Genomic DNA, 17,171 nt, shown 5'->3' with positions numbered 1-17,171 from the left:
ACATAAATGAATTTCAATTCCATCCATTAACGACATAATATTTTTATTTAATGCCGAAAGGATTGTTAGATAGATAGCATACTGAAAATTGATTTTGGTGCACATAGTATACATACATAAAAATTAGCTATTTATATAACAGCTTTTATATATATATATATATATATATATATATATATATATATATATATATATATATATATATATATATATATATATATATATATATATATATATATATATATATATATATATATATATTAGATTAGATTAGATTTATATGTAGGAAGAGCTATTAGTGGGGTGGCCTTGCCGGCCCTCTTCGTCTCAAATCACCCCTCTTCGTCTCAAAACCCAGCCCAAGTATGATCCGGGCTTGGGCAAATAACCAAACTGACTGAGACCCAATTGTCGACGGAGGTGGGAATCCCCCTTTTCCGGCCGCGCGCGTCATTTGGTTTTCGAATCGCCTCGCGCCTACTGCTTTTTTGGGTAATTAGTCTCTTACCGCTTTACCGCCAAAATTCTGGCGCCAAACTTCCCGCCATTCCCTAACCTCCTCATCATTAATAAAAAGCGCCCCATCGCCCCACTCTCTCTCATCTCCTCTTCTCCAATTGCTTCTCTTTCTCTCCAATCTTCGAAGAGATGGTAGTGGGTTTGGGGCCGGGGAGGTTCTACGGGAGCAGCCTCCCGCGGCCGCGCTTCTACACCGAGGTGAAGCTGAACGACGAACGCGTCGACCCGCCGGTGCCCGTCATGGATCCGCTGCTCTTATGGGCAAACGACGCTCACTGGTCCATGGGCGGCCTCAGCTTCAAGCGCCATCGCCTCCAGGGCCGGATCGAGGGCTCCATCAAGAAGCTCCGCGCACAGCAAGAGAGAACGCACGGAAGCTCTCCTTCCCTCAACCGAAACCCGGCGGCCAAGCCAAGGTTCTCCGGCCATAAGCCCCTGTCTCTGGCTTCGCTCCGTTCCGACTCCTCCGACTCAGAGGAGGAGGAGTTCCAGAAGAAGGCAAAGGATGTTAGCATCGTTTCGTCTCCGTTGATTGGGTCCGCTCAGAAGAGGAAGAGGGCGAGGAGGCTCGGTGATGAGTTTGATAGGATTGCAGAACAGCAGCAGATGGGGAAGCAGAGTGAGGAGGGGGAAGGGGTTGCATCGAGGACCCGGAGCCGGAAGCCGGACGTGGAGGAAGTGGAACTCGGTGAGGAGCCTACCGTCACTGGGAAAGGGAGCGTGGAGAGGAGGAAGAGGAAGGAGGTGGATGGTGTTACGCCGAGAAGGATTTCTCCAAGGAAGAAGAAGCTGATTTGATTCCTATGTTTCTTTTCTCTCTCTAAGTAGTATTTCATTATGATGTTTTTGATTGAATCAACTGCAGTTTACTTGTTTGATGTATTGACGCTGAGAAGAAAGAAAGAACTAGTTTGATGGGGATCGGTTCAGTCCAAGTCATAGAACTGAAATTGGTTTTTCTCTCTTCTTGTTTGCTTACCAAAATTCTTTCAACTTTTACATTTTGTGTACATGGGACTAAAGAGAAATTGGTTATATACATCATGATAAGAAATTAGACAAGTTTAGATGTACATGATAATGTCCTGTGCCATGCATGTTATATTTTCATTCTGATTTGCAGACATTAGCTCTAAATAGGAATACTTGGTGAATGAGGATTCATAAAGCCAACCCAAATGGTTGGGATAAGGCTTTGATCAAGGTTATAGTTTTATGAGCAACATGGTACCGGAATCCTTCCTGAGCTTTTCATGAGAATTTCAGGGCAACTGCATAAGTTCGATTCGATATTTTATTGCTATATTCCGTTAACTGCTTGATTCAATTTGCAGTTAATGATCCATGAAATAGTCAATGAAATTCTCACCAATCATTAACTGCAAATTTCTTCCTTGTAAGTTCTTTTAGTTCCTTTGTTTTTGAAATATTAAATTTAAATGTGTTATGTTGGATGTTAGGATATGTGCTACGTGATCTCTATTTTGATGATATATATATATATATATATATATATAGATGTTTGTAACGAATCAATTTATATACTTATGGTATGAGCTAAATTATGTTGGAGTTGAGCAGAAAAATTTCTTAGGGTTTTGTATTTATTGGGATGATACATGTATACAAACAAGATACCTTGATTTTAGAGAAAAATAAATATAATCGAGATCTCATTATTTTAGTACATGTGATGTATATTTTAGAATATTTCTGATATTCTTTAATATGATATATTAGCTGAAAATCATTCTTGATGTTTTCTGATTTTTTTTTCAATATTTTCTAGTAAATTACATGTTTGATAAAGCTTGCTTTATTGAAACAAGTTGAATGGTGATTTGTGGAATCAATTAAGAAATCTTGAGACCATCTAGAGAATCGCATGTATATACTTATGTTAAATTATTTTACTATCAATGCAAAGATTTATTATATTTGAAATCAATGTCTGTTAACTAATTACTCTACTTTAATCAAATGATTACAATAAACTGTTAATGCGTCACCCTCCTGCTAAGAAATCTCCACCCTGACCAACCATTCAGTCCTTATTTATTTCTTGTTTAGATTTCAACGTTTGTAGCTCATTTAGATTATTATTTGTAACAGTAAATTACAGCAAACTACCGTTGATCTTTTATTGTCTTGGCTCCTTATTTCCCAGACCTCATCTCTTTCCTGCATAAATTTTTAATATTAAAGCTTCATTTTTACATTTTTTTTTTTGAAAGTTTAATATATGTTTCTTCAACCAAAACAAAATTGGTTATAAGCTGTTTTTTTTTTTTTTGAGAAAAATAGACCAAACACTATCATCCTTTATTCTGTAGTCCTGTACTACCCTCCTTCAGACTCACGAAACTTCGGTGCCCACCTTCTAAGCACTTTGTAGATTTCTTTTGGGAAATCTGCTTCCACACACCTGCAATAGCTTAAGATAACTAAGTTATATACACCCTATCCCTTTACAAAATATCATATTGATGATGATGCTATTAAAGTTGCTACTGCCTAAATGCTCCAAATATCAATCCTCACCTTTATCTTTGTTGGGGTAAGTCAATCGACTCCTGATTTAAGTTAATCAACTCCGATTTTACATTGGTCACACAAGCATGTTATGCCGACTCATAGTCGGTCAATCGATCGTCAGTCAGCTTGTTCGGACTTTCTATCGATATATAGTCGGTCAATTTGCTTAACATACTGTAACCGTGTCACGATAATTAGTGGGAGTTAACAATCCATTAACTCTATAATTATAGTTCGATAATTTAGCATCATAAAAAGCGGGACCACGTGTTCGACGGTTACATCAGAATTATTTATAAAAAGAGAGTAAGAGAACAGCATCGGTAAGATACTTCTGAGCTAGAGCTTTGCTACTCTTGACATTCAAATATACTGTTCATCAATTTCTCTCTGATTTAAGTATCGGAGGATTTTCGTTGGACACAACTCCGATCTGTGAGGATATTTTGTTTTGTAGGTGCTCATCACCGACGACAGACGATTGACTGCAACAGATTGGCACGCCAGATAGGAGAGAAAATCATAATTTATCATGTCGAAAATAAGAGCCCAGTACTCGACTAGATCGGTGAGGCACTCTTTTTGTCGGAAAGATGCTCCTCCCCCACCTTCAGTAGCAGAGTCTAGTTCCTCACGTCCTGTGGTCACCACAGATGCTCAGATCGCTGCATTCATGCAGCGAATGAACGTTTTGACGAAGGCAGTCAAAAGCCTTCAACAATAATAAACTCAACAGCAGCAGCAGTCGCTAGCAGAGCAACCGATGGCACAGTCGGTGCCATCCAGACATAGCCGCCGTCCTCCACGGCGATCACCTTCCTGCCGAGACGAACAACCATGCTCTCAGCACTCACCGTGCCACTCATCATTTGTGACATTCTCCCTCTCTTTCTTGTGCACACAACATTAGGAAGGGGAAATGGCCGTGGACACCTTCTGTCTCTCCTTCGAACTCGTTAGGGGGTTCCATCCTCGGAGTTTCTCAGCAGCGGTGGCTGGACGATTATGAATGTAAATTTCAGAAAATTGATCATCAGCTAGCCCGACTTCAGGTGGGAGGTCGGAAGGCTTCCAACGACTATAACTTCCACACTATCTAACCTCTCTCTCGACGCATCCTTGATGAACCGATTTCTTCTCAGTTCAAGATGCCGCAAGTGGAATCATATGATGGCTCCACCGACCTCATCGACCACTTGGAGAGCTATAAAGCTCTCATGATGATCTAGGGAGCAACCGATGCCCTTTTATGTATTAGCTTTCCGGCAACTCTTTGGAAGGCTGCTCGAGCCTGGTACTTCGGACTCCAATCGAGAAGCATCAATTCTTTCGAACAGCTCGAACATTTCTTCATGATCCATTTCAGCACAAATCGAAGGCCGCCATGAACATTCGACAGTTTCTTTTCGATCAAGCAAGATGAGACAGAGACACTGAGAGACTTTGTGGCCCATTTCAACATGCTACACTTGAGATCAGGGACCTCAACGAAGACATGGCTATATCAGCCATGAAAAGGAGTCTGAGGAGATCCAGATTTACTTACTCTCTTGACAAAACTCTCCTTCGGATCTATGCTGAACTTCTAGAGTACACGTATAAGTACATTCGTGCGGATGAAGCTGTTTCTGATCGATGCCAAACAAGTGAAAAAGATCAGAAGAAGAAACAAAAGAAAAGTGAAGCTCCAATCGAATCAAGTTGGCCGACTGTCAATAAGCGAGTTTCATCTCGACGACGGAGTCCGAAGTCGAATTATAGTAGGTATGACTCCTACACTCCTCTTACTGCTCCTCGTGTGCAGATCTTGATGGAGATCGAAGAAGTAAAATACTTACGACACCCTCCACTGATGAGAGCACCATCAAAGAGTCGAGACAGAAAGAAGTACTGTCGGTTCCATCATGATCACGATCACGATACCGAGTAGTGTATCCAATTCAAGGATGAGATAGAAGCTCTGATCCGATGAGGCTACCTCGAAAAGTTTCGAAAGGATCAACTGACTCAACCACCTGCTGATCGACAACCTCAGCCACAAACTAAAAAGACTATCAACAATCGACCAACAACGGGAGTAATCAACATGATCTCTGAGCGACCAAAGAACTGGGGGGCAGACATTTGAAAAGCTTCTCCACACGACGAATCGATCTTGATCGACGATTCGAAAAGCTTCTTCGAATAATGACTATACTCTTTTACAATGTAGCAGTTTATGATCATATTTTGGATCAACAGAACAATCTACAATAGTATTTCTCTACGGCAGAACAATGTCGACTCGACTATGATCGTGTGGAACAACTATTTCACAAACATGGAATGCCGACGACTTGAAGACATATTATCAATAAAGTTGTCTATATATACACTATTCGGAATGAAACATTGCATTTCAGAATCACAAGTTTCATTCAACTATGAAGTAGTAATGGACCGATAGATGGACGGTCAATTTATCGACTATCGACTATATTTCGATTTTTCACTATAAAAACCGACGCATCGACTATACTTTGGCTTTCATTGTAAAAGCCATAATACCGAGTATGTCTCGGTATCGAACATATCCCAACTTTCTACTGTAAAAGCCGATCATAGTCGAAAGACTATTATGCCGACTTAGTTATAACTAAGTAGAATATTATGCCAATGCGATCAAGGTTAGATTGAAATTATATCGATTTGGTTACGGTCAGTCGAAGGATATTCGGCTTGCCATCGATTATCAAATGATTTGACATACAAACCTGACTAAATATCGATCGTAGGGTATTTCGACTTATCCTAATTCTTATAAGTACGTCAAAAGAACTATGCGACTAACGGATGATTCTACAAATCCCATCGAATGTTCGGTTCGTCGATTGATGTTCGATAGCTAAATAATTACTTTACATTGCAGACAAGCAAACCAAAGAGTCTGGACTTAGAAAAAATTCTTTTCATTCATTGCAAAGAGGAGATTACAAAATTGGACCGAAGTCCGATTACAAGTGTTTGATTACAAAAAGAAAAATAAAAATACACCAATCAAGATTCGTTGCCATCCTTATCTCTTTGCCCTGATGTAGCGTCCGAGACTTGGACAACTTCTGGCACGGTCGGTGTTCCAGCTTGGGTCGGTGAGGCTTCTTCTTCAGCAGCTCCGTCTTCCAACTACGAAGGGACGATGTTGCTCAAGTCAAGGTCCAGATATAACTTTCTGACCGCATCTCGACCGTCCTCATACCCGACACAATAAGAAGCAAACTCGCCTTCGAGGATCTCCTCCTTGAATTCTTCTGAATTTTTGAAGTCCTCGATCACCCGACTTAAGGCCTCCCTCGCTGACTCCGCTTCCACCTTCGCCAACTCAGCATTGGCTCGTGCGGAAGACGACTCCTCTTTGGCCAGTGCTAACCTTTCAAGGTTGGCCCGATGTCATCCGCGTTCGGCTTCAAGTTCAGTAATACATCCGTCTCGTTCCCATCAAAGCCGGTGGATGGAGTGTTTTTTGCTTTTGACCCGCAACTCAAGAGTCGAAATATTTTGATGAGCTGACTCAAGGTCGGCTCTAGAAGATTCCACGTCATCAGTCAAATGGGAGACTTTCTGTCGAAGCTTGGCCTCCCGCTCAGCTGCCAACCTAAGCTGCTCGAGGGCAGCCGCCTTTTCAGCATCGACGACCGCCACTTTATTCATCCATATCCGACGGAAGTCGTCAAACTTCACATAGCCAGCTTCTAAGTTGAACATGTCGTGGACCAATTGCAAACAGAAGATGAGTCGGATCAAATCAAAAAAAAAGAAGAGAGAGAAAGAAACTCACTTCAAGTATCATCGGGTAAAAGGATGAGAACATCTCGACCACTGTCCTATTTCTTCGATTCTCTCGATCGATCAGGAGAAGAGCAGCCCGGAGGAGCCACCTGGCCAATGTCGGATTGGCCAAAGCCGACTCATCTTCGGGCACTCTAATATCGAAGTGGATCATGTGACCCTCTGACGCTGCATCTTCCGTCGAAGTCGCCGGAGCTTTTTTTCGATCTCTTGTCGGCAGCCCCACATTCAAAAGTGAGGAGAAACTTGAACTTGATTGCGTCCGAAAAACTCCTTCTGCTGAAGGAGCAACTAGCGCAGCTGTCGATTGTTCAGGTTTGGCCGCAGTTTCCACCTCGGCCCGAACCTCATTCGGTGGAGCTGTTGATGGTCCCACGGCAGCTCCATCTTCACTTGCCACCCCTTCAACTGACGGCATGTTGGGAAGCACTGTCAGGGCTGACAATGCTAGAATCGATTCAGGAACTGATGCAGGTTGTACATCGAGTTCCTCAGCCGATGCAGAAGCAGAAGTCTGACCCTTCTTCGGTGGTCGGGATGGTCCAGCCTCAGACGCTGCCCTCTTTCTGGCAGCGTGTTGATGAATGTCAGCACTCGACACTCGCACCCTTGGCTGCAATCAGAATGACGAAGTCGGTACAATTCAGAAATAAATAAAAAAAAATAAAAATAAAAATGACCGACTATACTATACTTAAGTTAGTGATCGAACTGAGGCTGACGTCATAAAGAGCCTGTTCAGTCATAAGCTCTCTCTGCGGTGGGACCGTCATATCCTTCAGCTGATGGAAGTCCTCTCGATCACCGACCTCCACCCAGCTGTTATTGTTGGGGCCGGTTCTTGGATCGCCCCAGCGAGAAGGAAAGCCCCAAGGAAGAGAGGAAGAAACAAAAAAAAATTGATTCTTCCATCCATGGATGGATGATGGAAGATCGGTAAAGAAAGAAAGGCCTTTTTGGGGGTTGAAGAACCACCAATCCTTAATCTTTAAATGAGGTCGGAGGACAAAAAATACACGAAAGAGGGAAGGACGAGGTTCGGTCGGTAGTAACCGACATAACAAAGCAAAGCTGATCATTAGTTGGACCGAATTCGGTGCCAATTGGGAAGGACAAAGACCATAGTAGTCCAAAATATTTCGGACGAACTTTGGAATAAGAAATCGAAGGCCCATCCTAAGGCCTTCAATATAAAAGGCCACCTGGCTCGAAGGAGGGGCGTTCACCCGACCGTTGGCACTAGGTATGAAAAGTTGATATTGCTCCAGGATACGATATTGCTCTCAGAGCCGCTCAATGTTCGATTCCGAAAGTGAAGAAGTCTCCACTTCTGGGCCTGACGAAAAGTCGTCAGTCAGATTCTCCGACCGACCATCTCGAGAGAAAGAACCCCTGGCCATTGGAGAGAAGAAGACTAAAGAAGATGAAGGACTCAAGAAAGATAAGGACTTAACCTGAAATTCAAAGAGGAAGACGAGAAGAAAAGAAGGCTTCAGATGTTGGGATGATCCTCCAACAGAGTTTCTGTAGCAAAGAAGACAAAATGAAAAGTAAAAGGTTGGCCGAAAGTGATCCTATATATATAGGATCCCTCAACAGCTAGGATCGAAATAACCAAATCAGAGTCTCACCAGATGTTGACATGTGGTGACATCTGAGCCGACCATTGATCGAACGGTTTGACGCACCTGCTCCTGATCGAGCTACATCACCGTTATCCACATGAACACCTCCGACCTAATGACATTCGGACACGTGGCAAAGATCTACTAGGTAGAATCATAATATCTGGTGCTGAATTATCTTCTCGAAACGACATCTGATACTGACATCTGATACCGAATTATCTTATCAATATGACAGTCCAATGATGGTTCTGTACCCATCGAAACGATAAAACAGCCTACGTTTATATCCCGAAGAAACTAGCAGCTAAGTTAAGGTTCGATATGATATTAGATGACTCCCTTCATCCAATGTGACAAACCACGTGGTAATACACACGTCGGAGCATCTTGGACTTGGGAGTAGGAGGCAACTATTGGGGCAAGTCAATCGACCCTCGACTCAAGTTAACCAACTCCGACTCCGATTCTATATCGGTCGCACAAGCATGCTACGCCGATTCATAGTCAGTCAACCGACCGTCAGTCGGCTATTATCAAATAATAGATGACTTGAACAACTTTCGACCTATGATCATTGGCATATCAGAACTACTTACCGATAGTTGCTCGGACCTTCTACCGACATATCAGTAATATCGATATATAGTCGGTCAATCTGCTCAACATACTGTAATCGTTATGAACGGTTATCGACTACGTGTCACAGCAATTAGTGGGAGTTAACGACCTACTAACTCCACAATTATGGTCTGATAATTTAGCACCATAAAAAGCGAGACTGCATGCTCGACGGTTATATCAGAATTATCTATAAAAAGAGGATAAGAAAATAGTACCGATAAGATACTTCTGAGTCGGAGCTCTGCTACTCTCAACATTCAAATATACTGTTCATCAATTTTTTCTTTGACTTAAGTATCGAAGGATTTCCGCTGGATACAACTCCGATATGTGAGAATGTTGTTTTGTAGGTACTCATCTTTGACGACAGATGACAAAAAATTGACTGCAACAATTATCATCATTATTCAAACTTTTTTCTAGCAAGCTATCTCAAACAAGTTTACGTTAATGCAACAAGTGGCCAAGCTCGTACCTGTATCTTTCTTTTATCTTTCTTAAAGTAGCATCTCAAACAATCCTAGTTTCTTTATTAAAAGCTCTCTGTGAATGCGTTACATATACCAGAATTTAGGAAACTGCCTAGATCCATAAGCGTTGTGTACGAGATGCTATCGTTCCTTTCCTTCAGGCAAATAGAGAATGCAATGCCAACTCAATTCTTTATCTTTGGCCCTATATTTTTGGTTGACAAGTTTCTACAGGCTACCCTCTGCTGCAATTACCATTAGTTAAATTGTATGCTGCCATTAATATGAGTTAAATTGTAAGCTTCCCTCATGTACAACTCCAGGTCCTATTCCTTGCATTATTTATTTAGATCCGATCCGACCCGGCCCGACCCGAGTCATTCTCAGCCTAAAGGCGGAACTCCCCTCTCACCTCATCTCAACCCTAACTCCTTTGCCTCTCGCCGCGGTCCCTGCCACAATAAATACTGCTACCCATGGCTTCTCTATCTCCCGGCCGCTTCTTCGAACGAATCCACGGTTCTCTATTAGGCTCCAGCTCTTTGGAGGGGGGCTCGCCCCACCTCCCTGATCTCCAGCGATGGCGAGCCAGATGAGCAAGAAGAGGAAGGCAAGCCCTCTTTGACCCCAACCCTCGTCCCCTTCTGCTCCAGATCTCCTTCTTCCATTTTCCAAGAATTTTACTCTAATCGGGGTATCGATTAGATCGTTCGTCTTCGCCCTCTTTGTTTTTTCTGATTTTTTGGTTATTTTTCCCGATTTTTCTTGCTATTATAGTTCGTGGCGGATGGAGTGTTCTACGCGGAGCTCAACGAGGTCCTCACGAGGGATCTCGCGGAGGATGTTACTCCGGCGTCGAGGTCCGGAGTAAGGGAGGAGGATAAGGGAGCTGACCTCGGTGGTCCAGAAAAGGTTCAACTTTCCGGAGAATAGCGTGGAACTTTATGCTGAGAAGGTTAACAACAGAGGGCTCTGTGCCGTTGCTCAGGCAGAGTCCCTCCGGTACAAGCTTCTTGGAGGCCTCGCTGTTCGAAGGTAATTTACCGAGCGTCTTCCATACTGGCCACTGTTTATATGCATTCTAGCTGCCCTAATTAATGTTTTTTTATTGTTTCCATCGCACTATATGTTCATCCCGGCTGACCAAGTTGGGTAATTAATTGTTTTTTTATCTCTTATAGGATTTATAAGATCTCTTAGAATTTAAGTGGCTACATGCTTGATCTTTGCACTAAGGGAATCTCAGAATCATGTGACATGATGGGACTAAGCTTTTGCATGATGTGGCATTTTGGGACCACTAAAGGATAAACAAGAGGAATACTTGGTTATACATACATATACATACATACATGTATGTGTATGTATATATGTATATGTATATATATATATATGTGTGTGTGTGTGTGTGTGTGTGTGTATATGCGTGTGTGTGTGTATGTATATGTATGTATGTATGTGTATGTGTATCTATGTGTGTGTGTATATATATAGAGTCAAGCTAGAATCAGATCAATCGGATTTGGATTCAGATCCGGTCGGGTTAAAACTCTATAATAGGGGTCGTACAATAATAATCCAAGCTATTGAATATGATCTATTATCTCAAAATTAGTTGCATACAAAAAATCATACGATTTGGACACTCCTAGTCTATGCATCAAATAGTCAAAAATTGGACAGCCTAAATAAAATTGAATTTGATGTATATTTTGATTACTTGATGCACAGACTTGGGGTTTTCAAATTATATGATTTTCAATGTGTAAGTAGTTTTGAGATAATATATTACATTTAATGGTTTGGATCATCGATGTAGGACCCCCATTATATAGTTTTGACCCGATCGAATCTGAGCCCAAATCCGATCGACCTTACCCAAGTCTGCCGCTATGTATATGTATATATATATATATATATGTGTGTGTGTGTGTGTGTGTGTGTGTGTGTGTGTGTGTGTGCATGCATATGTATGTATATGCATATGCGAATGAAAGAATTGGAAATAGTAACTATATATTTGAATTGTAAGGATGTGCTTCAACGGATTGAGATTATTTTCTTTCACTTTTTCTCTTCTCTCTAAAAAAGACCCCTCATCTCAAAGGGTCTTGTTTACAGAGTATATTATTATACCACTACTGTGGTTTGCCATTTAAACTTGTCAATTCTTGGAAAGGTATGTGAACAGCAATCTTTCTCTAATGCTTGTGCATTTGTTGGATAACCAAGGCCACACATGTTCTGGTTGTGGGGTCTGAGCAACAATGCATAGAGTAAAAGCCGTTCGATCGGCGGCGGCCAGACAACTGCAGGGATGGTTCCACAGATGACTGATTAAAATTTCTGTTTGTCTACTGATACCATCTCATATGTCATTATGTTTCTTTTAATTGTAATCAGTATAAATGTCTACGACACAAGAATACAACATAGTATTATGTGAAATATGAATGCAAAGCATGCATCGTGCATAGGCATGACTAGTTCCCTGTGATTTGTTCACTTGAATGTTTGTTGGTATATATGCACACACTTAATTTTTTGTGTTTCAATATTAATGTGCACGCACCTGTCGATCTATGAGGTCTCACTCATCTTTCTAGTGAGATTTCAAGATATGGTGCATACAGGAAAAGCTGTTTTACAGCAGCGGCCAGACAACCGTAGAGATAGATCCACAGGTGAGTGGTTTGGATACCATTTGTCTACTGATTCTATCTCACATCAATTATTCCTGTCAACAAAGTTGGGCCTGTTCTTTGCTAGAGTATGTGGACTTTAATGGACTGCATTGTATAGCAAACAATGCATCATGTTTTAAGTTTTAGTATAAATTTATTAAGACAAAACACGAGAGATTTCCTTCTTTCTTTCTTTCTTTTTCATTTTCCTCCTTTTTTTTTTTTTGGTTTGGGGGGATTGGGAGGAGGGGGGTGTTAATTCTATTGTCTTAGATGTGCTACTATAGAAAAGGGCCTTCATGCAAATTTCAGTAGAAAGGTTAAGAAATTCATTTAGCTCTATCTAAAGACCTTACGCTATAAGACCTTCCGAATCCATAAAGTCTAGGCATGCAATTCTCGTGAACAGTCTATACTGTTGCAGTCCATGGATGGTTCCTCAATACAATTTCAAGTCATTTCAGTTTGCTAGACTCCTTTTGGTATCCACTTTATGGGAGTTATGATTACAGGTTTCTTTTTGTTCTTTCTAGTTGTGCCTATTTACAATTTAATCCTGCATGGATCTGCATTCATGATTCAATAACTATGCCACATGCATTCTTTTGCTTTCATGAATACATTCACTCACTGCATTTGTTGGATGATAAGGCTACATGTATTTCAATAGTGATCTCTTAAGCAACAGTGCATAAATGAAAAGCTATTCAGACAACCGCAGGGATGGATCCACAGATGACTGATATTTGATGCCATCTACTAATTCCATCTCATATTCTCTATTACAGTATGAGTGTTGTTTTCCCCAGAAAGCAGAGAACAGGGATATAGTTCTGCATGCACTTTGTTTTTTTTCGTGGTGGATCCATTTTTATTCACTTTTGTGAGTTTTTTTCCCTTCTCTCTATCACGACCGTAAGTTGCAGACCTTGTACAAACTGTTAACAGTATGAAAGAATTGATGCATCTGTGGTGTAATATCTATATTCTAATAGTTCTTGCCATACATTTATAAGTGTCAAATTCTTTGTCGCATTGCAGGGCCTGCTATGGAGTCCTACGCTTCATCATGGACAGTGGTGCTAAAGGTTGTGAGGTGAGTCTTTGAATAGCGAGAAATGTTATATGTTTGTGCTTTTTTGTCTCACTGCTGAGCAAGTGGCTTATTTCCAGGTCATAGTGAGTGGAAAGCTCAGGGCACAACGTGCCAAGTCAATGAAGTTCAAGGATGGTTACATGATCTCGTCTGGTCAACCAGTTAATGAATACATCGATTCTGCTGTGAGGCATGTCCTTCTGAGACAGGTCAGCTTCCCATGTGGTTAAATAGATGTCCAACTTATGTTCTACAGATCAGCAGTTTTTCCACTCTGGGAAGCCACATGTACTTTTAATTCATGGGAGTTTGTTGAGGAACTTTTATGGTTTTCTTTGAGGAAAATGCATTCTACAAAATCTAGAAGTTCCTCAAATCCTTAATGGTCATGAAGTTTAGATAAAATTGCTTAACTCGTATGGAAATTTTTAGATGTGATTTCCTGATTTTGGGAGGATGATGTCAATAGTCTGGCAGGATGTAGCTTTACAGACTTACTATGACAACTAAGCATGGAAGCAAACCAGTCAATAGATTTATGTAATGTCTAAAAAAACTGGGAATATTTGCTTTTTCTGCTTTTGGTTTTTTGAATATCTTTCCCAGAATTTGTAGTGGCATCTGTTCTCTGCCTTGTGATTAAAACTTGAGTAGATTGAGTTGGTTATCATTTGATGTTTATGCTAATATATATTAGATAATAGCATCAAAGAGATATTTATCTTAGTGCAAGCTTTGTCTTTCAATTTCTTCTGTATTTAAGTTCCACTGAAATCAGATGCCACAGTTTAAGTGCATGGCAATTCATTTGATATGATTTCTGTCACCAACCTTTGCAGGGAGTTCTTGGCATCAAGGTGAAGATCATGCTGGATTGGGATCGCAGGGGGAAGCAGGGCCCCACTACTCCATTGCCTGATCTTGTTACAATTCATGCTGCCAAGGAGGAAGAGGAGTTGATTCTGCCTCCTCTGATTGCCCATGAAATATAATATTTTCCCCTTAGACCACAGTTTTGAAATTCCTTCACTTACTACAGGGTGATGAATTTCTTGAAAGTCTAGGTTGAGAGACTAATTAAGCAAATTTTTTACATTGTAGCTCTATTAGGCGTTAGGTGTATTGGTGATATAATTTTGGTGATCGATAATGATCTTTTGACAATATTTTTCTTTTTCCAACATGTTCTTTGTTCTTTAATCTTGTTGATGGACCTGGGTGGTTGTACTCCAGTGAGGAGATAAGGAAAAATTGACGTCAGTATAACTTCTTCTTGCTCTTAATCTGGTTTTTGTTTAAGTTATTTTTTTGTATAAATGTCAGGTTCAGAAATTGATATCGTCATGCCGCATGTGACCTCAATAGGGTAACTACGTCTAACGATCAGGCATGGCATTTGCGAAATATCCATTGGCGATTGCATGAATGCTAGTTTCTGTATCTGCTAATTTGTGATTTCGGGTAGCTGTCTTGCTCTACTACAAAATTTTTTGTCCAAATTATTTACCTTTGCCAATGATATGAATAGCAAGTGTATTTGGTACGCTGCAGGTTAAGGTAGTTTTTGTTTTTCCCAAGCTATTGTTTTGATATTGAAGGGTGGTGGTTTTGTAGCTCAGGCTCCCAAAGCCACGCGTTTAAGCTGCTGTTACACGTTTCTAAAGCAACATGTGACGCTTTTTAGCATTCCCCCGCCGCGCCGCCCCCCCCCCCAAAAAAAAAAGGCAAAAGGGTATCCACATTTCTGTGCCATTCCAGAGCTGCGGGGTAATTTTCAATATTGTTTTCTAAGGCCTGTTCTGGCAAATGTTTTCCGAAGCTATTTCCCTCTAAAAGGAGTTTGGCCTATCATCTCGTTCTCCCAGATTATTTTCTTGGGTCATTCTGCTTGCGTCTTTGCAGGTACCTAATATATATATATATATATATATATATAGAGGTCTCTGTATTGATAAGGCTTTCGTTTGACACGTAGGGTTTTGGTGGAGGGAGAGAGCCCGGTTGAAGAAAAATCTTCAAGAGTAAAGCGGCAGGAGTAAAAAATAAAAAAAAAATATCTTGCTCTTGCCCCTTGCCTCCCCCTCCTCTTGCTTTGCTCATAATGGCACTGAAGTGCACCACCTACAGCTGCACGATCATCTTCACCGCCATCTTCAAAGGTTGTCGAGCCTCAATGGATCTCCGCCCAGAGGGAAATCCACCTCCCTCGATCCGTAAGCTCTCAATCTTTTCATTCTTTCAGTTTCGAGTCTTATCTTTTCCTTCAGTTTGTTCCACAATTTCAATCTCTTTAGCTAGGGTTCTGGACCAATTCCTAGGATGTGCTTGAAGAATCGATGCCACAAGAGTCCCGACGCCACAAAATAGCAGCGGGAGCTATCCCTTTTTGATCCCCACACTGCAAAACCCTAGCCATCGCCTAAGCTTCCCTATTCGGCCACTTCCTCCCACCTAATTGAGACTCCTGAGGATGCAAAAACAACGAAAAAACTAGGGAAAAATGTGGGAAAATCAACGAAAACAAGGGAAAGACAGAAAAAAATTGAAAGGTAAGACCTTTTCCCACGTAGATTGATCATTTTTTTTTTCGCTTCTTTTTCTTTTTGGGAGATTCATAGGAAAAAGTAGGAACATCAACAAAAATAGGAGAAAGATGGAAAAAAATTGAAAGGTAAAACCTTTTCCCACATAAATTGATCACTCTTTTTTCATTTTGCTTCTTTTTCTTTTTGGAACATCATAGGCACGGCAACGGAGCTTGGATGCAGAACCTTAGGTCGGCATGGCAGGTGGATGGTGGTGGAGGAGAAATGGCGGAGGGGAAAGATCACCTTGGGAGGCAGTCCGACGACAGTCGGGGCGGGGAGGGAGTAGGAGAGCTTGAGGGCCTTCTTGACGTTAGTGGCCAAGATGCGGACATCGGTGCCGTCAAGGGAATGCTCCACGATAGAAGCGGGGTAGGTGTTGGCAATGAGACCATTACAGCGACATGCTTCGTTTCATGCCGGACGACGACGATGATGAGGACATCGGGTATCCGAGTAGCTTTCTACTATGGCAAAGTTATTTACTAGCTTTTAAAGTATACTTAGGTATCCAGTAGTTTACGTATTTTATTATTAAAAGGGGTTTGAGGTATTTTTTTTTTTTTTTATACTTAAGAGCCCATGGTCTAACATCGTTAGCACTTAAGGAAAAATTGCCAAACGATGTCAATGATTGCTTACGTGGCAATCTGACGTGATAAAATGGGTCTCATATACATTTTTTTTTTTTAAAAATAGAACCTAATTTACCCAAATAAGTATACATCATTTTTTAATCCTAGAATTTCTAATGCCCCCATTTCATCAAAATCATGTAGAATAGAGAAAAAAAAAGAGAGTGGTAGAGATGAGTTTCAATTCATCCAAACTCTAAGCAATGATCAAAGATGCTCTATGGTAATGTAGCTCCAATCCGGACATCTTGTGGTTATGTTAACTCATGTGGTTATGATCAAAGAAGTGACTATTGATTCTCTCTACCAAAGAAGCGACTACAATTGCAAGGATAATTTTTCTCTTCTGGTTGCTGAAGTGTTGTGTGGAGTCATTGTTGGAGGTAGCCCTCTCTCAATACTTTTATCCCTTTCTTGCAACAAAAGGTGTATATATGTAAATGGGCAAGATTCGAATAGGTTTGATATGGGTTTAGGATATGTCGGGTTATTGTGGTGTGAGCGTTTATCATCTATCAGGAAGATGGGGGTTGTTGTGTAAATGGAGATTGTTATGGTGTGAGCTTTTATCAT

At 41.0% G+C, this 17,171-nt stretch overlaps 1 protein-coding gene, 1 long non-coding RNA gene, 3 other non-coding genes and 1 pseudogene across 5 annotated transcripts; all 6 read left to right on the top strand.

Annotated features, from left to right (window-relative positions):
* The first annotated feature begins 491 nt into the window (after nt 1-491).
* Nucleotides 492-1,479, top strand: LOC105061320 (uncharacterized). Its single transcript, XM_010945329.4, has one exon. The coding sequence runs from the start codon at nt 649-651 to the stop codon at nt 1,315-1,317; it is 669 nt and encodes a 222-aa protein (XP_010943631.1). The 5' UTR covers nt 492-648; the 3' UTR covers nt 1,318-1,479.
* Nucleotides 1,480-10,043: 8,564 nt separating this feature from the next.
* Nucleotides 10,044-14,644, top strand: LOC105061321 (small ribosomal subunit protein uS3y-like; annotated as a pseudogene).
* On the top strand, nt 11,809-11,974 carry LOC114912757 (small nucleolar RNA snoR143). Its single transcript, XR_003798590.1, has one exon. It is a non-coding gene; the product is annotated as a small nucleolar RNA snoR143 (small nucleolar RNA).
* LOC114912756 (small nucleolar RNA snoR143) lies at nt 12,171-12,328 on the top strand. Its single transcript, XR_003798589.1, has one exon. It is a non-coding gene; the product is annotated as a small nucleolar RNA snoR143 (small nucleolar RNA).
* LOC114912758 (small nucleolar RNA snoR143) lies at nt 12,913-13,060 on the top strand. The gene has a single exon (XR_003798591.1). It is a non-coding gene; the product is annotated as a small nucleolar RNA snoR143 (small nucleolar RNA).
* Nucleotides 14,645-15,679: 1,035 nt separating the features above from the next.
* On the top strand, nt 15,680-16,473 carry LOC140852965 (uncharacterized). The gene is made up of 2 exons (XR_012136032.1): nt 15,680-15,927; nt 16,122-16,473. It is a non-coding gene; the product is annotated as an uncharacterized lncRNA (long non-coding RNA).
* Nucleotides 16,474-17,171: the final 698 nt, after the last annotated feature.

This window comes from Elaeis guineensis, chromosome 12 (assembly GCF_000442705.2).
Source record: "Elaeis guineensis isolate ETL-2024a chromosome 12, EG11, whole genome shotgun sequence".
Taxonomy (NCBI): domain Eukaryota; kingdom Viridiplantae; phylum Streptophyta; class Magnoliopsida; order Arecales; family Arecaceae; genus Elaeis; species Elaeis guineensis.
Note: the sequence above shows the minus strand (reverse complement) of the source record. Positions and strands in the feature narration are given on the sequence as shown.